The sequence below is a fragment of the Sapajus apella genome, unplaced genomic scaffold (genome assembly GCF_009761245.1).
Source record: "Sapajus apella isolate SASKATOON/1434 unplaced genomic scaffold, GSC_monkey_1.0 scaffold2, whole genome shotgun sequence".
Lineage (NCBI taxonomy): Eukaryota > Metazoa > Chordata > Mammalia > Primates > Cebidae > Sapajus > Sapajus apella.
In genome coordinates, this window is record NW_022436942.1 from 71,018,610 (window position 1) to 71,044,207 (window position 25,598).

The following is a 25,598-nucleotide window of genomic DNA, read 5'->3' on the forward strand; positions in this document are numbered from 1 at the left end:
GTTGCAGTGAGCCATGATCATACCCCTGCACTCTAGCCTCAGTAACAAAGCAAGATCCTGTCTGCAAAAAATAATAAAATAAAATGAAAATCTACTAATTGAAAGGGAAAAAGGCACAGTATAATGCCATGCGTAAGAAAAAGAAGAGACCTTTGTTTGTGTGTGTTCACACTAAAAAAATAATCTGGAAAGCTCTACGTCAGAATGTTTATAGTGGCAATTTTTTAGTTTTAGAATCACAGATGATCTTTCCACTTCCTGGTTTTTCTGACTTTTTTCTTTTTGCAACGGGTGAGTATTGCTGGAAAAAACCACAGATGATTGTGAAATGATTTTTGTCAACAACAAAAAAAGATAAGGAAACACAAAATTTGTTATGTATGATTTATCTTGGCTGGGGGTTAAAATTCATTTCCAGAGTAGAGTTCAGAGAAAGGATGGGCTGCTAGTTGCTGGTTAAAGGACAAAGAATAAGTTCCAGAACACGGAAGAGTGAGCAGGTGAAATTCAACACTGGGATCGGGAGTGTTTGATTTGCTAAAGGAAAATGCAAAGACGGCTCCTCCCTTCCAAGGAAACGAAACCAACAGCAGCCGAGGCTCGGCCAGCGGAAGAGATATAAGCTAATAGGTCTGGGAGGCAGTTCTGTTGCCACAGGCTCTCCTGTCAATGATGGAGCTCAGAAATACCCCAGCCAGAGATCTGGACAAGTTCATCGAAGAGAATCTCTTGCCAGACACACATTTCCGCAAGGAAATCAACCAAGCCATTGACATCATCTGTGGATTCCTGAAGGAAAGGTGCTTCCGAGATAGCTCCTACCCGGTGCACGTGTCCAAGGTGGTAAAGGTGAGTCCAGGCCTGCCTGGCCGGGGAGGGGTGGCTGAATGTGCAAGAGTTGAGACTGAGAATCAGACACACAGAGAGAGACACAGAAAGAGAGAGAGAAGCAAAAATCTAGAACCCAGGGTGCAAATGTGAGTCCAGAGAACTGAGATCTTCTGATTTATCCACATAGATTGTTAAGATAGAATCTGGGGTGAAAGCCTACATCCCTATTATTAACAGGTGACCCCCCCCCTAAAGTTTATGAACCGCTGTCCTAGGTCATGCCCATTTCAGAAATAGAGAAACTGAAGCACAGCTCTGGTAAACAGTGCCCAGGCTAGGGCTCACCATTTCTGCAGTGAAGAATAGTATGTTTTGAAAGCAAATATCACCTGCTGGCTGTGAGACCTTGAGCAAGTCACTTTACTCTGTGTCCCAATTTCCTCAGTCACAGTCCCCAATACTGTTGCAGTCTCGCTAATGCACCTTAATGCAGCAGCTTCTCATTGTCTGAACTAGTACCCGAGGTTCTTTGTCCTGCGTCCAAGAAAATTAAGGAACATGGACTCAGAGGTGAGCTTAGAGCAAAAGCTTAGTAAGCAAAAGAAGAAAGCTCTCTTCGCCACAGAGAGGGCAGTCTGAGTGGATTGCCAGATTACAGCTGAATGCAAAAAACTTTTATAAGAAACTGCTCTCCTCCCTGTAACTGTTTGAGAAACTTTTTGTCAGCAAAGCTGTGCAACTCCCCTTACCTTATGCAGCTGTGAGGACGTCTCTAGACAAGCACACAGCGCTGCTTCTCTTGTGTGTATAACTGTGGATTTGTTTTACGTAAGGCCCCCTACCTGTGCTAGTTTCAAGCAGGCTGTTTCTCCAGGACCCAGCCTTCACCATTCACCTAACTGTTTTTTCCTCTTCTTCCCCTCAATACCTCACAGGGCTGTGCAGATTAAGTAAAATAGTTAAGTGTGAACCACCCAGCATAAGCTAGTCAGGAAAAGAACACATATCCCAGACGGAGGCCCCCAGGTTTCGATTGTATCTGCCACCTACTATCTGGGAGATGGAGCTGATCTATAATCTCATTGATCATCCATTTTCCCATCTGTAAGATAGAAACTAATGATAATGGTACCCAAACCACAGCATCACTGTGAACATTATAGGACTTTAAGACATGCAATGCCTTCAGAACAGCAGCTAGTGCTCCATAATGTTAGTGATTGTTCCTGTCATTTTATTTAGGGAGGTTTGCCTCGCTAAGCATCGGTTACTGTGCTTGTCTTTTTCAGGGTGGCTCCTCGGGCAAAGGCACCACCCTCAGAGGCAGATCTGACGCTGACCTGGTTGTCTTCCTCAGTCCTCTCACGACTTTTCAGGATCAGTTAAAGCACCGGGGAGACTTCATCCGGGAAATTAGGAGACAGCTGGAAGCCTGTCAAAGAGAGGAAGTATTTTCTGTGAAGTTTGAGGTCCAGACTTCTCACTGGGACAGCCCCCGTGCGCTGAGCTTCGTGCTGAGTTCACCCCGTCTCAGGAAGGGAGTGGAGTTTGACGTGCTGCCTGCCTTTGATGCCCTGGGTAAGAGCTCCCAGCTTCTTTTTCCCCCTTTTCCAATTTTGGAGCAGAAATCTCCCACAGCTTGAGGCTTTTTTGCCCCAACAGGGCATCCCTCTAAGGCAGGGTGGGAGGAGGAAATCTTAGGATCTCTCCCTGGGCAAGAATGACTAACATCATGATCTATTACAGAAGAGACATTAAACAGCAAATTGGCATAATTCCAGGACGAAGTCATTTCTTACAGAACAGCTGCAAGGCTTACTGGTTCTGGTTATGGCAAAACATGTGAATTTTATCTTTCTAAAATCCGAGAGCAAAGATGTGGCTTAAAGTTCATATTACTTTCATCTTTGTCCCAACATGAGGAGATCTCATCAAACGTATGCAGCAGGTTGGGAGACAGATATTTATAACCTGCAGGAACATTTGAAAAGGAAGCATAACCTCTTGGAGGCCCCATTTCCACATCAGGAGAATTGGTAAAACCATGCTACCTATATCATATCGTTATTTTAAGTGGTAAATGATCACTTAGTGCTTATTAGTCATCAGACATTCAGGTCTGATGAGTAATAGGTGTTCAAAAATGTGAATTTCCAGTAGGTGTAGTGGCTAATGCTTGTAATTCCAGCACTTTGGGAGGCTGAGGCAGGGGATCGCTTGAGCCCAGGAGTTCAAGACCAGCCTGGACAATGAAGTGAAATCTTATCTCTACTAAAAATTTTAAAAAATTAGTTGGGTGTGGTGGTACATGCCTGTGGTCACAGGTATTCAGGAGGCTGAGACTGAAGGATCCCGTGAGGCCAGCCAGGTGTTTGAGGTTTCAGTGAGCCATGAAAATGCCATTGCACTCCTGCCTGGGCACAGAGCAAGAGCAAGACCCTGCCTCAATCAATCAGTCAATCAATCAAAACTATGAATTTCCCAACTGTATGTGAAGGCACCTCAGAACACCACAGTGAACTCACAGAGGGCCACAGAATAGTTTAGATTTTAATTTTTGAGGGAAATGCAATGACATCTGTCAGATACAATGCAAACAGCTACTATTAAATTGTTTGAACTTAGTGATTAGTGGCTACTAATTAATAGTTGGTAATAGTTGGTAATTATTAATAGTTGGTAATTATTAGTGATTAATTAGCAAGTAATTAGTACTTAATTAAAGGAACTGTCAGGGTCTTCTTTGGGCTAGGGCAGCCATGAAAAAAAAAAATGCTGACACTCTGAAGACACCAGGGTATGAGAAAGTTTTGGATTCTCTCCTTTGTGCCATATCTTGTGTTGGGGACTGGAGTACAGGTCGTGGTGGCTCACTCCTGTAATCCCAGCACTTTGGGAAGTCAAAGTGAGCAGATCACTTGAGGTCAGGAGTTCAAGACCAGCCTGGCCAACATGGTAAAATGCCATCTCTACTAAGAATGCAAAATTTAGCTGGGCGTGGTGGTGGATGCCTATAATCCCAGCTACTTGGGAGGCTGAGGCAGGAGAATTGCTTGAACCCAGGAGGCAGAGGTTGCAGCAAGCCAAGATCACACCACTGCATTCCAGCCTGGGCGACAGAGCGAGACTCCATGTCAAAAAAAAAAAAAATGAACATAAGGAGTTATTAAAAAAAAAAAAAAACCTAAGTAAAGTGGGGGGAAACAATAGACAGCCATGGGTGTTCGGGGTGAGGGAGGGCCCCTGAGCCTGATGGTGAGAAGGAGTGCACCATGGGAAGATCTGGGGGTTCTGGGAAGAGGACCGGCAAGTGCAGAGGCCCTGAAGCGGCAATGACCGTGGCACGTTTGAGGAAGACAGAAAAGGTCAGAGCAGTAGCAAGTGAGCAAAGGAAGCAAGACAGGAGGTGAGGACCGAGAGGTTGCAGAGACCAGATCACCCCGACATCACTGGCCACCATAAAGACTTTGGGTTTTAAAATTCCAGGTGTTGTGGGATGCAGGAATCAGCAAGATCAGATTTTAAAAGCTCTCTCTAGGTGCCAGGTAGAGAACAGGCTGTGGGGGAACCTGTAAAGAGGTTGCCTCCATCATTCAGGCATGTGACGGTGGTGGCTTGGATGGGGTGATGGCAGTGGAGAGGGCAGGAGGGAGGATCGAGAATGGACCTCAGGCTTCCCAGCCCTGGGCCTAATGCACTTTCCAGTCGAACCCCATGGCCAGGGAGCTTGTCCCCCAGGGTGACTGAAAGAACCTCAGAAAAGAGCTGACACCTAAGTTGTAGGTTTTGCCTCAACAGGTCAGCTGACTGGCATCGATAAACCTAACCCTGAAATCTATGTCAAGCTCATCAAGGAGTGCATCTTACTGCAGAAAGAGGGCGAGTTCTCCACCTGCTTCACAGAACTACAGAGAGACTTCCTGAAGCAGCGCCCCACCAAGCTCAAGAGCCTCATCCGCCTAGTCAAGCACTGGTACCAAAATGTATGGCCCTCCTGCCAGGCCACAGTGGGTCCTGTCTGGACTGGGAGCAGAGGAGGTGTGGGGGGAGCAGAGAAAGAAGTGAAGGAAAGAGGAGGGGGAATGCTGGAGGGAATAGAGGGAGGGAAAGAGGAGAGAAAGGAAAAAGAGGTGGAGAGGGAGGAGGGAGGAGTTTGCAATGAAAAAAGAAAAGAGAATGAAAGGGAGGGAAGGGAGGAAGGAAGGGATTTTGGTGTTCTGTTCGCTGCTGTATCCCAAGAACTTAGAACAGAGCCTGGCACATAATAGTTGTAAATAATTGTTGAATAAATGAATCAGTGCTACACACACACACACACACACACACACACACACAGAGAGAGAGAGAATGAGAAAGAGACAGAGAGAGAGCTCGAGAGAGAGAAAGAGAGAGAGTCAACCACACTCTTCAGAAGGTAGATAAGACAAAACAAGAGTTTCAGAGAAATATATGTTCAGATGCCTTTTCTACTTACTGGCTGGCTGACCTTGAGTAAGCAACTTAACCTCTCTGTTCTTTCTGTTTTCTCATTTGCAAAGAGTAGCATGTCACAGCTAGAGTAAAATGGCATATAGCTGGTGCTAATAAATGCGATATCTTTTAGCCACCACAAGAGTACACATAATAAAAGCTAACATGTATTGTGTGCTTAGCTCATCTAAGATGTGATATGCTTTTCTGTTCACTTTAAATGCCCTGAATTTTAGTCAACTTTCACAGTGATTCTGTAAGTTAGATAAAGTTAGGTATTATTATTAAACCCATTTACACTTAGGTCAACAAGAGTAACTCCTGGGTCAGGTGACTAATTTGGCCAATAACTAGCAGAAGTAAAACTTGAATTTGGCTGGGCACAGTGGCTCACACCGGTAATCCCAGCACCTTGAGAGGCCACGGCAGGGAGTTCAAGACTAGCCTGAGCCATGTGGCAAAACCTTGTCTCTACAAAAAACTAAAAAATTAGCCAAGTGTAGTGGTGAGCACCTGTAGTCCCCACTACTGGGGAGGCTGAGGTAGGAGGATCACTTGAGCCTGGGAGCAGAAGGTAGCAGTGAGTCAAGATTGTACTACTGAACTCCAGCCTGGTGACAGAGAAAGATCAAACAAACAAAAACTTGAATTTGGGTCTACTGACTTAGGAGTTTGCCTGATAATAACAGGCATTCAATATATATTTCTTGAATGAATGAATGAAAATAATCAGGGATAAACTTCCCAATTTAAAAATAACACCTCTAGGTAAAACAAGACAACCGTTTAGTTGCTAGACTTCTAAGTGTTTGCTGTTCCATGAATTTTAATCATGGAGCCCCTGAGCATGGTAGAATTTACAAAAGCAGTTCTTGACAAAAGCAGCACTGCCCCCAGGGACATGTTGAAAATTAGACCAGGCACGGTGGCTCACACTGTAATCCCAGCACTTTGTGAGGCTGAGGTGGGTAAATCACCTGAGGTCAGGAGTTCAAGACCAGCCTGACCAACATGGTGAAGCCCCATCTCTACTTAGAGAGAGAGAGAGAGAGGAGAGGGAGAGAGATATGAAAGACAGAGTAAGGTCTAACATATTTAAAGTTTTTATTTTATTCTGTGAATATGACATTACTAGTTATTTTAAAAATTTTATTATTTTTTAGTATTATGTTTTATTTGCACTTCTTTTCTGTGATGTGAGCACACACAGATTCATGTGTGCATATATATATAATTATATACCTGTAATTAGCTGGGTGTGGTGGTATATGCCTGTAATCCCAGCTACTCAGGAAGGTGAGACGGGAGAAGGCCTTGAAAACCAGGAGGCGGAGGTTGCAGTGAGCCAAGGTTGGGCCACTGCACTCCAGCCTGGGCAACAGAGCAAGACTCCATCTCAAAAAAAACAAAAGAAAATTAATGAGGGTGTTTTGGTAACCATGGTCATAGGAGGACATGGGTGCTACTTATATTTAGTGGAAAGAGGTAGGAATACTAGTTGTATAATGATCAAGAGAGTCCTACACAGCCCAGAATTGTCTGTCTTTCTTTCTTTATGCTGTTCTCCTTTAAAACAAGACAAGATTACAGTAATTTAACTCCGCTAACCACCATCATTACCACCTCCAATTTATATGCTACATTTCTTGTATATTTCAAGTCTCTCTATATTTTCAAGTGCCTCGAAGCATTATTATTGTTTTAGAGCCAATGTTTATTTAATCTACTCAGAGATTTACTGCTTTCTTCACTATTCATTCTTTCTTACACCTCTAACATTCCATGTGGGGTCATTTTCCCAAATGACTGTTCATCCTTTGGGATTTCTTTTGATGATGGCCTATTGGTAGTAAACTCCCTCAGTTTTTGTTTGTCTGAAAATGTCATGTTTTTGCCTTCGTCGTTGAAGGGTGCTTTTGCTGGGTGGCCATTTCAGTACATTGAATACGTCATTCCATCTTCCAGTGTCATCATTAAAAAGCCAGTTGCCAGTCTAACTGCAGCTCCTTTGTAAGTAACCTATTTTATTCTTCTGGCTGCATGTAAGAGTTTTTCTTTGTCTTTGATTTTGTTTAGCTTCAATCTGCTGTGTCTTAATGATGGGCTCCGATAATTTGTCCAGATTGGGATTCCTTTAAGATTCCTGAATCTGTGTATTGGTATCTTCAGTTTTAAAACTTCTCAGCCATTCTTCTAAAATATGGATTCTCCCCCATTGTCTCCTCACCTCCTGGAATTCCAATTAAATGTATGTTAGACCTTACTCTGTCTTTCATAGCTCTGTACTCTTTTTTGTATTTTCTTTTTATCTATTTTTTCATGCTTTATTCTGAATAGTTTCTTCTAATTTACCTTTGAATTAAGTAATTTTCTCTTTAGCTATATCTAATTTACTGTTAAGCTATTAATTATAGTTGCCATTTTTATCCTAAAATTTCTATTTCTTTTTTTATATCTGTCATGTTACTTCTTATGGCTTTTAATTTACTACTAATTTTTTTTTTTTTTGAGACAGGGTCTCCCTCAGCCACCCAGGCTGAAGTGCAGTGGTGCTATCTCAGCTCAATGCAACTGCTGTCTACTAGGTTCAAGAGATTCTCCCATCTCGACCTCCTGTGTAGCTGGGATTACAGGCACCCACCATCATGCCTGGTTAATTTTTGCATTTTAGTAGAGACAGGGTTTTACCATGTTGGCCAGGCTGGTCTTGAACTCCTGACCTCCGGTGATCCACCCACCTCAGCCTCCCAAAGTGCTAGGATTACAGGCGTGAGCCACCACCCCTGGCATAATTCCCTACTAACTATTTAAAGTTTTTATTTTATTCTGTGAATATGATATTCCTAGTTATTTAAAATTTTTTTATTATTTTTAGTATGATGTTTTATTTGCACTTCTTTTCTGTGACATGAGCACACACCAATTCATGTGTATACATATATGGCTCTGATACTTCTTCTTACCTGTCCTCATTCAAACCACTGATCACAGAGAGAGGACTATTTTTTTTATATTTAATTTTTCTATTTTGTTAGGTTTTTGGGGGAACAGGTGGTGCTTAGTCACATGAATAAGTTTTTTAGTGGTGATTTCTGAGATTTTGGTGTAGCCATCACCCAAGCAGTGTACATTGTACCCAATGTGTAGTCTTTTAAACTTCTCCATCCCCCTCCTTCCCCCCAGTCCTCAAAGTCCCATGTATCATTCTTATGCCTATGCTTCCTCATAGCTTAGCTCCCACATATATGTGAGAACATACAATGTTTGGTTTTCTGTTCCTGAGATACTTACTTAAAATAATAGTATTCATTTCCATCAAGGTTGCTGTGAATGCCATTATTTTGCTCCTTTTTATGGCCGAGTAGTATTTCATGGTGTGTGTGTGTGTGTGTGTGTGTGTGTGTGTGTGTGTGTGTGTGTGTGTGATATTATCCACTCATTGATTGACGGGCATTTGGGTTGGTTCCATATTTTTGCAGTTGCAAATTGTGCTGTTATAAACATGCATGTACGGGTATCTTTTTCATATAATGGCTTCTTTTCCTCTGGGTAGAGAGCTAGTAGTGGGATTGCTGGATCTAATGCAATCCCATTAGAATTTTAGTTCTATAAGGAATCTCCAAGCTGTTTTCCATAGTGGTTGTACAAGTTTACATTCCCACCAATAGTGTAGAAGTGTTCCCATTTTACCACATCCACACCAACATCTATTATTTTTTGATTTTTTATTATGGCCATTCTTGCAGGAGTGAGGTGGTATCGCACTCTGGTTTTGATTTGCATTTCCCTGATAATTAGTGATGTTGAGCATTTTCCCACATGTTTGTTGGCTATTTGTGTATCTTCTTTTGAGAGTCCTCTGTTCATGTCCTTAGCCCACTTTTTGATGGGATTGTTTGTTTTTTCTTGCTGATTTGTTTGAGTTCTTTGTAGATTCTCGATATTAGTCAGATGTATAGATTGTGAAGATTTTCTCCCACTCTGTGAGTTATCTGTTAACTCTGCTAATTATTATTTCTTTTGCTTTGCAGAAGCTTTTTGGTTTAATTAAGTCCCATCTATTGATCTTTGTTTTCATTGCATTTGCTTTTGGGTTCTTGGTCATGGAGTCTTTCCCTAAGCCAATGTCTAGAAGGGATTTTCCGATGTTATCTTCTATCATCTTTATGGTTTCTGGTCTTAGATTTAAGTGTTTGATCCATTTTGAGTTGCTTTTTGTATAAGAGGAGAGATAAGGATCCAGTTTCATTCTTCTACATGTGACTTGCCAATGATCCCAGCACCATTTGTTGAATAGGGTGTCCTTTCCCCAGTTTGTGTTGTGCTTTGTCAAAGATCAGTTGGCTTTATTTCTGGGTTCATTATTCTGTTCCATTGGTCTATGTGACTATTTTTATACCAATACCATGCTGTTTTGGTGACTATGGACTTATAGGATAGTTTGAAGTCTGGTAAGGTAATGCCTCCAGATTTGTTCTTTTTACTTAGTCTTGCTTTGGCTATGTGGGCTCTTTTTTGGTTCCATATGAATTTAGTTTATTACTATTTCTCTTTTTTTCTGTTGGTCATCACTCTTAGTGTTTTGTTTCCTTGTGTGCCTGGTTACATATGTGCTCATCATGGTATTTGAAAATTATTTGTAAAATAATTTGAGGTTTTGGATTATGTATACTCCTCCACAAAGAATTTTGTTTGCTTCTGTGCATTTCTTAGGAACATTACAAGTCCTTCTTCTCAGTTAATTTTCATAATATCCTTCTAAGGTAGGTGCTATTGTGGTCACTCACGAAGCAGATGAAAATAATGAGGCTCTGAGAGCCTAAGTCATCTACTTAGAATTGGACAATGGTGAAGCCAGGATTCAAACCTACATCAATAAGAATCCAGAACTCTTAACAAGAGGCCAGCAAACTTTTTTTTTAAATAAAGGGCTAGATAGTAAATATTTTAGACTTTGTGGACTGCACATCCTCTGTTGCAACTGCTCAACCCTGCTTTTGTAGCATGAATGCAGTCATAAACTATACAATAATGAATGAGCCTTGATTTGTTCCAAGAAAACTTTATATCTAAAAACAGGTGGCAGGCTGGACTTGGGCCAATAAGAAGTGTAGTTTACACAAAAGTTGAGCAAACCCATTTTTTTTCTGATTGTTTTTCCTCTTCTCAGTGTAAGGAAAAGCTTGGGAAGCCACTGCCACCTCAGTATGCCCTGGAGCTCCTGACGGTCTATGCTTGGGAGAAAGGGAGCTTGAATACAGACTTCAACACAGCCCAGGGATTTCGGACGGTCTTGGAATTAGTCATAAACTACAAGCAACTCTGCATCTACTGGACAGTGTATTATGACTTTAAAAACCCCAGTATTAGACAGTACCTGAGCAGGCAGCTCAGCAAACCCAGGTATGCTATCCCCACATGGATTAGCTCCCATATATAAATGAACACCTGGGTACAGGTGCAGTGCCTTGTAAATGGAGGAGGTGGGAGGGATCCCCACTTGGTGAGAATCTCAGTTTGCCTGTCATTGTGCTGGGCATTTTACTACTGCCATTTGATTTAAATGCTTACCTCTAACCCTGCGAGGCAGGCTCTATGCCAATCATTTTACAGGTGAGTAAACTGAGGTTCTGAGAGGTAAGGAGCTTGTCCAACCCTTAACAGAAAATGAGTAAAATAGCTGGAATTTGAACTGAAATAAGAACAGCAGCAACAACAATAACAGTAATTGCTCCCAGGTATTAAAAGCTTGCTGTAAGACCAACACATGCTAATATAATAGTAAAAATTATTATCAGTATGACTGACATGTGTGTCATGTTCTAGTCACTGTGCTAAGCATTTCACATTACTTGGCTTTTTCTTTCCTCACACTATAGCCTTTGAGATAGGCATGTGGAAGTACCCGCATCTGACAGAAAGAAACCTGAGGCTTAGAGAGTTCAAGTGACCTAACCAAGGGCACATCACTGATAAAGGGCAGAGGTGGGATTCAAACCCACATCTGTCAGGCGCAAGTGCAAGGCTCCCTCTCCCCGTGCTTACTGCCCGCTGGGGAATAGGGCACAGGGGACGTAACCCTGGGAGCCCCTCCTCACGCTCTGAGTCCCAGCCCATCCCAGGCCACATTTTGCTCTGCCAGGAGCATCTGGACTCCGGGACAGAGCACCAGCTCCTCACCTGTCCCTCTCTCAATGTTGCTCTACAGGCCTGTGATTCTGGACCCGGCTGACCCTACAGGAAACTTAGGTGGAGACCCAAAGGGTTGGTGGAAGCTGGCACGAGAGGCTGAGGACTGGCTGGATTACCCATGCTTTAAGAATTGGAATGGGTCCCCAGTGAGCTCCTGGACTCTGTCGGTGAGACCTCCTGCTTCTTCCCTGCCATTCATCCCTGCCCCTCTCCACGCAGCTTGAGACTTATAGTTTGAGACCATTCTTTTTTTTTTTTCTTTTTATACTTTAAGTTCGGGGGTACATGTGCAGAATGTGCAGGTTTGTCACATAGGTATACATGTGCCATGGTGGTTTGCTGCATCCATCACTCCGTCATGTACGTTTGGTATTTCTCCTAATGCTATCCCCCCATCCCCCCACCTCTTGCTATCCCTCCCTCAGCCCTCCAACTCCCACATACCCCAGTGTGTGATGTTCCCTTCCCTGTGTGCATGTGTTCTCATTGTTCAATACCCACTTGTGAGTGAGAACATGCGGTGTTTGGTTTTCTATTATTGTGTCAGTTTGCTGAGAATGATGGTTTCCAGCTTTTTCCATGCCCCTGCAAAGGACATGAACTCATCCTTTTTTATGGCTACATAGTATTCCATGGCATATATGTGCCACATTTTCTTTATCCAGTTTATCATTGATGGGCATTTGGGTTGGTTCCAAGTCTTTGCTATTGTGAATATGCAGCCAACAAACATACGATAAAAAGAAAGCTCATCATCACTGGTCATTAGAGAAATGCAAATCAAAACCACATTGAGATACCATCTCACACCAGTTAGAATGGTGATCATGGCCGGGCGTGGTGGCTCACACCTGTAATCCCAGCACTTTGGGAGGCCGAGGCGGGTGGATCACGAGGTCAAGAGATCGAGACCATCCTGGTCAACATGGTGAAACCCCGTCTCTACTAAAAATACAAAAATCAGCTGGGCGTGGTGGCGCGTGCCTGTAATCCCAGCTACTCAGGAGGCTGGGGCAGGAGAATTGCCTGAACCCAGGAGGCGGAGGTTGCGGTGAGCCGAGATCGCACCATTGCACTCCAGCCTGGGTAACAAGAGCGAAACTCCGTCTCAAAAAAAAAAAAAAAAAAAAGAATGGTGATCATTAAAAAAATCAGGAGACAACAGATGCTGGAGAGGATGTGGAGAAATAGGAATGCTTTTACACTGTTGGTAGGAGTGCAAATTAGTTCAACCACTGTGGAAGACAGTGTGGTGATTCCTCAAGGATCTAGAACTGGAGACCATTCTTTCCAATGTACTTACCTCTTGCCAAAGGCCATTTATATTCGTATAGTTGCAAGCTGTACTCCATATTTTACAGTCATTTTGGTCACAAACAGAGAGTTTCTAGAATTTTCACATCCCTCGTCCAGAGTTCATTCCCCTAAGAGTAATAATAAATAATCTCTAACACTACTTATTGATTACCTGCTTTGGGCTCAAGTTCTGTCCGAAGCCCTTTAATATACACTATTTCATTAAATATTCACAACAATCCCATGAAGCATGCTCTCTTTTTAAAAATTTTTATTATTTTAGATTCAGAGGGCACATGTGCTATTTGTTACACAGCTATGTTGTGTAACGGTGAGGTTTGGGCCTCCACTGATCCTGTCACCCAGTCAGTGAACATAGTACCTAATAGGAATTTTTCCCTTGCCCTTCTCCCGTTCTCCTCCCCTTTGGAGTCCCTAGTGTCTATTGTACCCATCTTTAGCAGATGTTAAGTATTTGTTTTTCTGTTTCTGGCTAAATCCTGAAGGCCTTAAGATAATGGCCTTCAGCTGCATCCATGATTTCATTCTTTCTTATGGCTGCATAATATTCCATAGTGTAGATAGACCACATTTCTTTATCCAATCCACCACTGATGCGCACTGAGGTTGATTTCATGACTGTCCCAGAAGCTGGGGTTTGTTAGTCCTTCCTCAAAGGGGGATCCAGCTGGCATGTCATAGCGTCCACCATAAAAGCTCAGTGAGCTCCAGCTGCAAGGTAGGAAGACTCCCTGATGTGATCATGTGTCTCACCCTTTCAGACTGAAAGCATCAGTGAGGACGATGAGACCTGCGATCCCAGGATGTATCAGAAATATGGTTACATCAGAACATATGAGCCCTCTTATTTTTCTCAATACTCCAGCACATTCCAGAAAGCATCTACTCCACAGGAAGAAGAGAACTGGACGTGCACCATCCTCTGAATGCCAGGACATCTTAGGGGAAAGGGTTCCAGTGTTATCCGGACCAGCCCCTTCATTTCCAGGTGGGACCCTTGATCCAGAGAGGACAAAGGTCCTCAGTGAGCTGGTACACGATCTGACAGAATCCAGGTCTCCTGACCCCTGGCCTTCTATGCCCTCTCTCCTATCATGGATAACATTCCCCACAGCCTTGCCTCACTCCATCTATTCTCTGAAAATATTCCCTGAGAGAGAACAGAGAGATTTAGGTTAGAGAATGAAATTCTAGCCCTGACTTTCTTCTGTGCACCTGGTGGGAGGGTTATATCTAATGTATTATCAATGACAATAAAAATAAAGCAAATACCATTTATTGGGTGTTTATTAACTTCAAGGAATAGATCCAAGAAGTACAGATGCATATCTAGAGGGGTGTGTGTGTGTGTGTGTGTGTGTGTGTGTACGTTGATTTAACAAGATGTATTTATTGAGAATTTACTATGTGCCAGGAATAGCTCTGGGCACTGGGAACACAGCAGTGCACAAAAGAAGACAGAAATCCCTGTCCTCATGACCCTGCAGAGCCAAGACTCCCAGAATTTTTTAAGTAAAAAAGTCTCTGTCCTCATGGAGTTGACATTTGTGCAAAGCATCTTAATATTAGATGGTTTTTCTATTACTAATCCTGAAATAAGCATCTTTGAGTCATCCTTTCTCCATATCTCTGAGAAAAATTTTAGAACTTCCCTGTGTGACACAGCAGCCACTAGCCACATGTATCTATTAAATGCTTGAAATGTAGCTAGTCTAAATGTGCATGTGCTATGAGTGCAAGATGTATACTTGGTTTCAAAGACTTAGTACAAACAAAAAGAATGCCAAGGTCTTGCCAACTGATAATTTTTTAAATTGTGTGCTGAATTGATAATTTTTGATATATTTGAGTAAAATCAAAATGAACTTCATCATTTTCTTTTCCCTTTTTAATTGTGGCTACTAAAAAATGTGAAATCACACATGTGGCTTGCATTACATGACGTATTTCTTTTTTTTATGGCATTTTAGGTTTTGGGGTACATGTGAAGAACATGCAAGATTGTTGCATAGGTACACACATGGCAGTGTGATTTGCTGCCTTCCTCCCCTTCACCTATATCTGGCATTTCTCTTGGACAGTTCTGCCCTCCTAGGTAAATCACTGGATTAAAGAATCAACTATACTGACTTACACTGCCACATCGTCACACTGTTCTTGGGACCAAGAACCAGCATCTCATTCATAAGACTCCAAAATATAAAACTCTCACAGATAGTCACAAAAGAACCAAACAAGTTCTTATCACCTGACTTGCTGGTCACTTGGGTGGCTGCCAAGCAGTCTTTGGTCTGTCCAGATTATATTCTTCCATTTAGCTTCTCAGCATCGCTGTGAGATGGGTTTTGTTGTTATTCTCATAATAATAAGTGGAAGAACCTGAGGTTCTAAGAGGTTACAGTGCTTGCCCCGGGTCACCCAGCTGGTCAGGGGCAGAATCTGAACTTGAACCCTAACCCTTCTCTCCGTAAAGCTCATGTTCTTAATCACCATGGTATGGTCTTCATGTGTCCTCATTCATTGAATTCTAATTTTTCCTACTCTGGCACCATGAGAACCAGAAGCACTGATGTCCAAGGCAGGGGAAGATGAATGTCCCAGCTCAACCTGAGTGCAGATTCACCCTTCCTCGGTCTTTTTGTCCTATTTGTAGACTGGATTAGATAATGCCAGTCTGCTGATTCAAATATAAATATCTTTCAGAAGCACCCTCACAGATACACCCAGAAATGTTTCACCAGCTATCTGGGCACCCTTAGCCCAGTCAAGTTATCACATAAAATCAATCATTGCACACTCCATGCTGATAGGCAAGTGTAGACATCCCAATGTAATGGCTTCATTGTATTTTACAATGTGGAAAATGCACTTGTGTTGCCTTTTGAGAGTGTTTCATGTTATAACAACGCCAAAGCCAACAGCAGATTAATGGAATCGGTAATTAGTTGCTCGATTGAAGAGCCACATGGCCACATGATCAGCCTTCCATCTACAACAGAGCCCGGTAGTGCACCAGGATTGTTTTTCAAAGGGCATATACGTTTTTGCTGCAAATGACATGGGCTTGCTCCAGAGTCCTGGGGGGTCTGTGTAATAATTCTCTAATTAGACATTGCCATAATCTCTGAATGACATCTTTTCCCATGACTGACAGTTGGAACGCCATGGGGTCTGCCATGGTGGTATGGCTCAAGTAGAGGGGCAACTTGCACTTCCTCACTGTGATAGCTCTCACTTAATCTCAGGCTAATGTGGGGTAGTGTCTTTTACCAAGCATGTCCTTTTTGAACATACCTTCAAGGGACAGGGAAATGATCACCAGGTAGGTCCACAGACACAGCGGGCAAATTACAAGCCTGACTTGGCCGGGGCTCCATTTTCCACTCTTGGCTCCTACATGGCCCTACTCTGATGGAGACAGAATCTGGTGACACTTTGGATCTTCCTGCATCGTTGTCAATGTTGATCCTCTGCCCAACAGTCTTTGAAATGTTGCGTGTTTCCCCTTTTTCAGTGTATCATCCTCTGAATAAATGGCCATAAGTCCCTTGGGGGAAACCATGACTATATATGCTATGGTGTTGCAGGGTCCTTTCCCAAGGGAACTCTGCCTCCTCCTTGTTATTGGGGTCTAGTCTGAGAACTGGGTCAGGTCCAACAACCGGGAAAGGATGATGACTTTTTATTGGAACGACTGCCCTTAGCCCCCTGGTCATCCAGCCTTGATTTCTTCTAATGGCATAAATTGAGTAGTGCCCTTTCAAGAGACTCATCCATTAAGTCACTAGGAGGCCACATTGTATTCATCGGGTCCCTAACTCTCTATGGGTCATGACCCCTGGCTGCCCCTCCAACCTCACCACTCATTATAATAACTGCACCCACTTGGCTTCTGCTGCTCTGGGAGTCCTGCCTGCCCTATTGCCCTTACCAATCCAAGCTCTGTAATAGCCCCTTTCCCCAGGAGGCCACCATCAAAACACCTCGTGAAGCAGGTGCCCCTCTCTCGAGCACATTCCTTATGACCTTGGGGAATATTTTGTCCCCTGGGACTCTATTTCCAGACTTACATAGCAAACATATCCACTTCTCTTCACTGTGCCCACTTCCCTTGGCCTTTTAACTCCTTCCACCAGCTCCACAGTAATTCTGGAATTTCACACTTTTCTGCATTTCTAGGAGCCATCCTAGGAGTCAGGGAAAACCTTGGCCTCACAAGCAAATGGGACAACAGTTGTGTGCCAACATGCCTGGCAAATTTTTTAAATCTTTTGTAGAGATGGGGTCTTGCTATGTTATCCAGGCTTGTCTTGAACTCCTGGCCTCAAAATCTTGCCTCCTTGGCCACTCAAAGTGCTGGGATCACAGCTATCATACCCAGACAAATTTTCTTATTTTAAAAGGCTGAATAATATTCCATTGTGTGCACTGCATGTATTAATTTTCTTTAACACATTTATCCATTTATAGTTGCTTAGGTTGCTTCCACTTCTTGGTTATTGTGAATAGTGCTGCAGTGAACATGGGAATGCAGTTATCTCTTCGATACGCTGATTTCAATTCTTTTGGACAAATACTCAGAAGTGGCACTGCTGGAACATATGGTAGTTCTATTTTTAATTTTTGAGGAACCTCCATACTGTTTTTCATAGTGGCTTCCCAACAAGAACAAGAGTTCCCATCCCTCTACATCCTCTCACTTGTTATCTTTTGTTCATTTATTTTTTTAAATGATCACCACGCTACCAGGGTAAGGTGATATTGCATTGTGATTTTGATTTGCATTTCTCTGATAATTAGTGACACTGAGTATCTCTTCAGACACCTGTTATCCATTTGTATATCTTCTTTGGAGAAAGATCTATTCCAATCCTTAGCCCGTTTTTAAATCAGGTTATTAATTTCTTTGCTATTGAATTGTAGGAGGTCCTCACATATTGTGGAGATTAACCCTTATTAGATATATGGTTTGCAAATATTTTCTTCATTCCGTAGATTGCCTTTCAGCTCGTTGATTGTTTCCTTTGCTATGCAGAAGTTTTTGGTCTGATGCAGTCCCAGTTGCCTATTTTTGCTTTTGTTGCCTGTGTTTTACCTAGTTGGCCAACTGATCTTTGACAAGATTGCCAAAAATACACAGTGGGGAAAGGACAGTGTCTTCAACAAATGGTGTTTGGAAAGCTGAATGCCCGCATGCAAAATAATAAAATTGGACCCTTACCTTACACCACACACAAAATCATCTCAAAATGAATTAAAGGCTTAAACATCAGGCCTGAAACTAAAACTACTAGAAGAAAACACAGGGGAAAACTTCATGACATTGGTCTTTCCAGTGATTTCTTGGATGTGACACCAAAACCACAGACAACAAAAGGCATTTATTGTTATATGGCATGTGAGGAAAGGGTTCAGTTCCAGTTCTTCCAATGTGGATGCTCAATTATCCCAGCAGCATTTGTTGAGGGACCATGCTCTCTGCAAAGCCACCTCTTAAATATTCCCAGAGCCCATCTATGTGGGAGTCTGTTTCTGGACTCTGCTCTTTTCCATTGGTCTATTTTTTGTATCCTTGAGTTAATACTGCCTTGTCTTCATTACTATAGCCTTATAAATCTTCGTATCTTTGGGAGAATTCTGTTCTCTTTTTATCAAGCCATTGGTTCCTCTTAGCCCTTCCTATTTCTACATTTGTTTTATACTCAATTTGTGACGCTCCTCCCAAAACATGGGGAGGCATTTGATTGGAATTACACAACTTAGTTTGGGAAGAATAATGTCTATATTTTATACATATCTATGTAGAATTTGATAATGCTGATCAGGAACTTGGAGTTTCTTTTCATTAATTTTAGCCCTCTTTAGCGGCTGTAACAATGTTTTATCATTTTCCCTGCAGAGATCTCTCACAGCCTTTGTCATAGTAATTCTCAGCCATCTGTTTCAGTACTGTTCTACTTGGCGCTCTTTCTTTCATTTCATTTTGTAATGATTGGTTCGTGGGAGACTTGAATGTTTTCAGCAGTGATATTTGGCTATAACATTATAGGTGATCTTTGTATTTTTCTAAATTTTCTGATTTTATTGACTTTTTGCACTAAACTTGTGTTATTTGTGTGGCCATGAGAAATAATAAACGTATTTTTCTTTAAAAAAAAAAAAAAAGCTTTTGAGAAGTATTTCTCTCAGATAAGCTCTGATCATTTGTGCAAAGTTGGCAGGCGCAGGCTACAGAAAGTTCTGGGGTACTGTTGTTTGGAGCTGCTGGTCCAAGGACAAATTCACAAGATTTGGAAACAGAGGAGCGAGTGTATAAGAACAAGGGAAACTGTCGTATAAAATTGAAGCATCTAAGCCGGAAATTTCTCAGTGTCCAGAGATAAATTTCCTCAGCTCCTCCCTGCTGACAAAACCAAACTAAGAAGAGTTAATGTTTAGCCAACAGAAATGAGAGTGAAGTTCATGGAAGCAATTAGGACACAGCTGGAAGTGTTGAGACTGCAGTGAGCCATGATCAAGCCACTACACTCCAGCCTGGGCAACAGAATGAGATGCTGTCTCAGAAATAAGTAAATAAGTAAATACATAAATAAATTTGGGTGCAATTGTGGCTTTTAGTGTTGTAGAGAGGATGAGCTAATGGATGATGGATTTATGCCAGTACTTCATATATAGCTTATTTTAAAGGAAGTTAGAGCTTATTATCATGATTATTCAAAAAATATTTATCAAAGGCCTGCCCTTGGCCATGTTCTGAGCTCAGTGCTGGGAAGGCAAAGATGAACAAGAGACTCTTCAGGGACAATTGTCCGATGAGGTAACAGGCACTATTTATGAGAGGTCTAATCAATAGAGTTCTATTTCTCTTATAATTATCTAATAAATGATCTAATAATTTATTAGAGTGTTAATAAATCTGATGGCAGGAATCTGTGGGGGGCAATGGCCAGGTCTCGCTATGTTGCCCAGGCTGGTCTTGAACTCCTGGGCTCAAGCAATCCTTTTGCCTCCATCTCCCAGCATGCTGCAATTATAGAGGCATGAACCACTGCACCTGGCCTAAAATTTTATGTTAATTAAAAAAATGCATGTGTTTGAGGAGTACAACTTGATGCTTGAATATCATGCTGTATACCTGAAATTGGCATTGATTCCAATTCCCTGGTCACATGTCATTTGGAGCATAGGGTCTTTGGTGGATTTAAGAGGTGCCTCCCTGCCTACTCTCAGCCATGTGACACCCAGAATCCTATGAAATTAAAGATTTTGTGTTTGGTCATAGGAGACTTCTATTCACCATCTTTTTTCTCTCCCACAAATGTCCAGGCCTCCATAGTCTCCCATATTACAACTTTGACCTAAAATCAACCTTACTCTACAGAACATGCAGGATTACAGAACATGCAGGACTACTATGATCTTGGTACATCACGTGGTCAAAGTTTGATGTATTAGTTAGGATAACACCAGCTGCTGTAACAAACAGTCCCCCAAGCTGCAGCATGGCTCAGATGCAATTTAAGTGTCTTTTTCACTTAAGTAATCGTCATGCTGCATGTTCTGGTTGGCAGGTGACTTTTTTCCATGCAGCAATTCATGGACACCGGTTCCCGTCATCTGTAACTCTGGCTACAGGCAGGACAAGAGCAAAAGGGAGGGGCCACATTCCCTTGGTAAAGTTCTTGATTTGGCTCATGCCTGTAATCCCAGCACTTTGGGAGGCTGGGGCAGGAGGATCACTTGAGCCTAGGTGTTTGATACCAGCCTGGGCAACATAGTGAGACCCTGTCTCTATTTTAAAAAAAAACAATAAATATTTAAAATAAAAATACAAACTCTTGGTCTGGAAACATCACCCATTATGGTCACTCACATGCCTCTAGTTGGACTTAATCATGTGACCACACCTACTCACAAGGGAGGCTTGAAAATGCTGTGTGGGTGTGTGTTCAGGGGAAGAAAATAGAAGATTTTGGTGAACTGGTACAGTCTCTGCTGCACGCAGGCTTTGGCTTCAGGGAAATTGGTTTTAAGCCCAGATCTTACACTTGCTAACCACGTGGACTCAAGTAAGTCATTTCACCTCTTAAGACTTAGTTTCCTCATCTGTAAAATGCGTGGAGCAGCACAATCTTCACCTCGGGTTGTTGGTGGATGGATTAAATGAGATAATACAAGCAAAGTGTTGAACACAATACCAGGCACACACTGGTTCTCCATAGATGTCAGCTCAACACAGAGTCAGTGGACTAAATTGCTAACCTGTGTTACATATTCCACCTTATGCTGAGTGCTTTGCACAAAAGCAAGAATTATCAGAGATTCTGATTGTTTTTTCCACTGTACTAATGTAAGAAGTTGTGGAGATCATGTCACAGTTCATAGCGACCGTCTATGTTTGGGAGCAAGGATGCTGGAAGCAGAATCCACCATAGCTGTAACTTGCCCAAAATTACAGACACCTTTATATCTACTGAACTGAATCCTTTGACTTGAAGACCAAAGACTGCAGCATGCCTGAAGGGACAGCCAAAATCCTTTGACTTGAAGACCAAAGACTGTAGACTGAAGGGACAGCCTCAGGACTGTGGATGCCTGTCCCTTCCCTGGCTTGGATTTTTGCTGACCATTGGCAAACCCACTGAACTCAGGATCACTGTATAAAGTGACACATTGAGCCTAGTGCCAGGATGTTGAGCGTTTGCAGGAAGCTCTCATGATTTTTCTGCTAAGTCAGCTAATAGGTAGTCCTCTGTCCCTTCAAGTTACAAACACACCCTTCATTCAGGAATTTGAATGTCCAATCCTTGATATTTTATCAATCCTTCATTCTGTGGTCAAAAGGCAGACTTCTCTCCCAGTTGAGACTGGAAGTTAGCAGCCTGCCTTCTGCTCTGTTTCCCTGAGAAGCTACAAAGTCATTCCAGGGAGGGCTAGAGCAGCTCTTTCTTGAGAGGAGACATTTACTCCTTCCAAGTGTATTGGTTAGTGATTGCTACATAACAAACTACCCCAAAACTCAGTTGCTTAAAACAACTGTGAAGTGATTGATGCTCACGTGAGCATGGGTTGGTTGATCTAGGCTGGGCTCAGCTGGGCGCCTCTGTACACGCTGTGGGTTCTCCTGAGCTCGACTCCTTGCTGTTGCATTAAAGGCTGTTCTGTGTGTGTGTCTTCTGGGGCCCAGGCTGATAGGTTTTGGACATGGCAGAAGCATAAGGGGGTAAACAGAGACACATGAATCCACTTAAGGCCTCAGCCCAGCACTGACATGCCATCATTTCTGCTCACATTCCACTGGCCATGCAAGTCACGTGGCTGAGCAAGCTCAAGGATTTGGGAAGTAACAATAGTCTTTAGTGGAGGAAACTACAATATCCCATGGCAAAGCATGGATCCAGGGAGGAGTGACATGGAGGCCAGTTACTCAGTTTACCACACTGAGGTCTGGCAGATGGCTAGAGTTGGCACTTTCTCTCAAGGGTTAGGGTAGAGGGTGTGTTTATGGATTCTACAGTGATCCTGGGGCTGGGAACCTCTGTAAGTCTCTTTCCCAGGGCTTCTCCATCTCTCCTCTACATGGTCCATTCTAACACCTGCCTCATCTAGATTTCTGTACCACGCCCAGCTTCTTGTGAGCATCTCTTTGCTGCCAGAGGGAGCTGTTAGACAAGTCTCCAACATGACCCCATGCCAGCATTGTCACCTATGTGTTCACATCTGAATCAGAGGAAACGCCTTCCAAATGAAGCCCATCCAAGCGGAACCCCGCTACCCCCATCAGGCAACCACAGGCCTCTTCAGCTTTCTTGGGTGTGAGGGCAGACCTCAGAACCTCTGTGTCTCCCAGCTAGATGGAAAGCTCTCCAAAGGGTCCTTGGGAAGCCAGCTGGACTGAGGCAAGGAACATCACACCTCCATCCAACTCCAAAAGGGAGGGGAGACAACACCTGACAACAGTTCTCTCCAGTGCAGTCCCCTTGCCAATCATTGCTCTTCACACTCCAACCCCTTTATATATTCTTGACATGGTTGAGGAATCCCTTATAAATTCTGCATTTGGGAGTTTGTCGCATACTTAGTTTGGCTTCTGGAGTCATCTATATAGGAGCCTCAGGCAATGGGACTTTACTTATCAAACCATTACTGGATGCCACGTGCTGTTCCAAACACTTTGTAAATATTAACTCATTCAATCCTCATATAAATCCTATGAGGTAGCTGCTATTAAGATCTTTATTTTAGAGATAGAAGAGTTGAGGCACAGAGAGGTTAAGTAACCCAAAGTCACACAGAAGGCAACTGTCTTTTCACCAAGGCAAGAGGAGTCCCTTTTTATGACAATAAGGTGGAAGAAGGGGAGGGGGAGATGAACAAGAAGATGATAATGGTAATGCTGGCCTTTTCTGAGTCACTGTGCTCAGCACTTCATGTGCATTCCCTTGCCTTTCCTGTCCTTTGAGACAGGCATGTCAGACTTTCCCCATTTCACAGATGAATAAACTGAGGCTGATATCGTTTGATCTACCCAAATCTCATGCTGAAGTGTAATCCCCAATGTTGGAGGTGGGGCCTGGTGGGAGGTGATTGGATCATGGGGGTGGATTTCTCATGAGTAGTTTAACTCCATCACCTTGGTGCTATCTATCCTCTTGTGATAGTGAGTGCATTCTCATGAGATCTGGTTGTTTGAAACTGTGTGACACCTCCTCCCCACGTTCTTTTACTCCTGCTTTTGCGATATGATGTATCTGCTCCCCTTTGTGTTACATCTTGATTGTAAGCCTCCTGAGGTCTCCCCAGAAGCCAAGCAGACATCAGCACCATGCTTCCTGTAAAGCCTGCAGAACCATGAGACAAGTAAACCTCTTTTTATAAATTATCCAGTCACAGGTATTCCTTTATAGCAATGCAAGAATGGCCTGATACAGATGCTTAGAGAGGTCAAGTGACCTGCCCAAGGGCACATCACCGCTAAAGGACAGAGGTGGGATTTGAACCCACCTCTGTCAGGCCCATGTGCAAGGCCCCTTGTCCTCATGCTCACTGCCCACTATGGAGCAGGGCATTTGGAATACACACCAGGGACCTGTGCCCTGCTGGGGCCCTCCTCCTGCCCTAAGTCCCTGCCTACCCCAGGCTGGTGCTCTGAGTCTCCTACAGTCCACTCCTCAGCCTCAGTGGCCTCAGTCCCCTTCAGGGAGGGACTAAGGTCTCCTTTGGTCCCTGCCAATCTGAACCCTACCCCAGTGTGACCCTCAAGATCCTGACTCTGACCTCTTATAAAATAAATCTGAACAAAATCAGGGTTCATTTTAATAGCAACAGGCTGCTGATGCAGACATTATCAACTCCATCAAACCGTGTTCCTTCAAATGTTATGCTCCCCAGGGGGTGAGTGCCCCCTGCCCTGACATCACACATTCACTCAGTGAAACCCACATTCATTTGGGGCACTCCTTCTGTCTTCTCTAACACACACACACTCCTTGGTTAGCTGGCTGCCGGTCGTATTTCACGATATACTGGTTTACAGGAAAATATGATGGTTGGCTTCCAATCCCAGATTTTTCACTGATGGGTTCCATATTTACACCATCTTGGCCAAAGTCTCTGGGTCACCATTTCCACACATACCCACACATCATAAAGAGATACGTTTTCTTAGTCTTCAGCTCATGCGGTCTGGAATTGTATTTGCTTTTGTTTTGGGCTGTCCTGAGTAGCTCATTCCACTGATAGGCATAACCATAACCGTTGCAGCCTCCATTTATTGAAATTTACAATTTTCCAGGAACATGCTAGGGACCTGGCATTCGTTATTTCATTCTGTCCTCACATCACAACGTTGTGAGGTGGAGGAGTGTGATGGAAGGAGGAAGGAGCTAAAAGCAGGGAATCTGGAGCCTGACTGCCTGGGTTCAAATCCTGGCTCTACCAATTACCAGCTCTGTGACATTGGGCTAATTTCCTAACCTCTCTATGCCACTTCCCTATCTCTTAAAGGAAGCCGACCATAGCATCTACCTCACTGAATTCATATGAAGATTAAATGACTTAATATTAATAAAGTGTTTGGAATGATACCTGACACCTGGTAATGGTTTGATAAATAAAATCCATTTAATATGAGGAAACAGGCTTAGAAGAGGGCACTCACTTGCTCATGTTGTGCAGATAGGTTCCAGACTCAAACTCAAGACCATCTGACTCAAAAACATCTAAAACTATTTCCCTGCATTCTCTTCCTTTGACAGATAATAAAACTGAAGCTCAGAGAAGCTAAGTGACTCGCCTGGGACTGCACAGCAAAACACAACAAGCAAGACGTAGGGTCTCCAGACTGCCAGAGTGGAGTTGCTTCTACAGGCTTTTCTCACTGATGTCCTCTGGGCAGACGGGCTCCTTAATATGAGAGTGAACACACACTCCTTTTTCCATTTTCAGGTGAACCTGACACCAGTTGGCAGAAGGCACTATGCCAATAATTAGTGAATATGTGGTGAATTTGCAACAGACAAGAGAAGCCTCATTATCCTATAGTTTTCCAAGTTGCTTGGGGAGGCAGAAATCACAGCAAGGAAAAGCTTCAATAATAAACAGACATCTTGTAAAATTAATTGCAACCAACTTCTCTCCCTATTTAAAATTAGCATCTATTTCCAGCTCTGCTTTCGATGCCCCCATATGCACACAAGTGAGCTCCCTCCCTCTCTTCCTCCCTCTCTCCTCGTCTCTCTATCCCTCTCTGTCTCTGTCTGTCTCTCCCTCTCTCTCTGTGTCTCTCT

At 43.0% G+C, this 25,598-nt stretch overlaps 1 protein-coding gene across 3 annotated transcripts; it reads left to right on the forward strand.

Annotated features, from left to right (window-relative positions):
* Positions 1 to 344: 344 nt before the first annotated feature.
* Positions 345 to 25,523, forward strand: OAS1 (2'-5'-oligoadenylate synthetase 1). Of its 3 annotated transcripts, XM_032240349.1 has the most exons (7): positions 345 to 849; positions 2,121 to 2,409; positions 4,630 to 4,814; positions 10,472 to 10,704; positions 11,510 to 11,660; positions 13,572 to 13,615; positions 25,258 to 25,523. In XM_032240349.1, exons 1-7 carry the CDS (start codon positions 670 to 672, stop codon positions 25,259 to 25,261), a joined length of 1,086 nt encoding a protein of 361 aa, XP_032096240.1. In that variant the 5' UTR covers positions 345 to 669; the 3' UTR covers positions 25,262 to 25,523. The 3 variants fall into 3 exon arrangements, with proteins under 3 accessions (XP_032096240.1, XP_032096250.1, XP_032096235.1); XM_032240359.1 differs by lacking the exons at positions 13,572 to 13,615; positions 25,258 to 25,523 and adding an exon at positions 13,704 to 14,089 and having other exon boundaries at positions 346 to 849; XM_032240344.1 differs by lacking the exon at positions 25,258 to 25,523 and having other exon boundaries at positions 349 to 849; positions 13,572 to 14,089.
* Positions 25,524 to 25,598: the final 75 nt, after the last annotated feature.

Bases quoted from the DNA above. Each gene is read 5' to 3' on its own strand.
- OAS1 (XM_032240344.1), top strand. From the start codon at position 670: ATGATGGAGCTCAGAAATACCCCAGCCAGAGATCTGGACAAGTTCATC. The intron at 2,410-4,629 runs GTAAGAGCTCCC...TTGCCTCAACAG, and splicing joins GCCTGCCTTTGATGCCCTGG to GTCAGCTGACTGGCATCGAT. The intron at 11,661-13,571 runs GTGAGACCTCCT...TCACCCTTTCAG, and splicing joins TGAGCTCCTGGACTCTGTCG to ACTGAAAGCATCAGTGAGGA.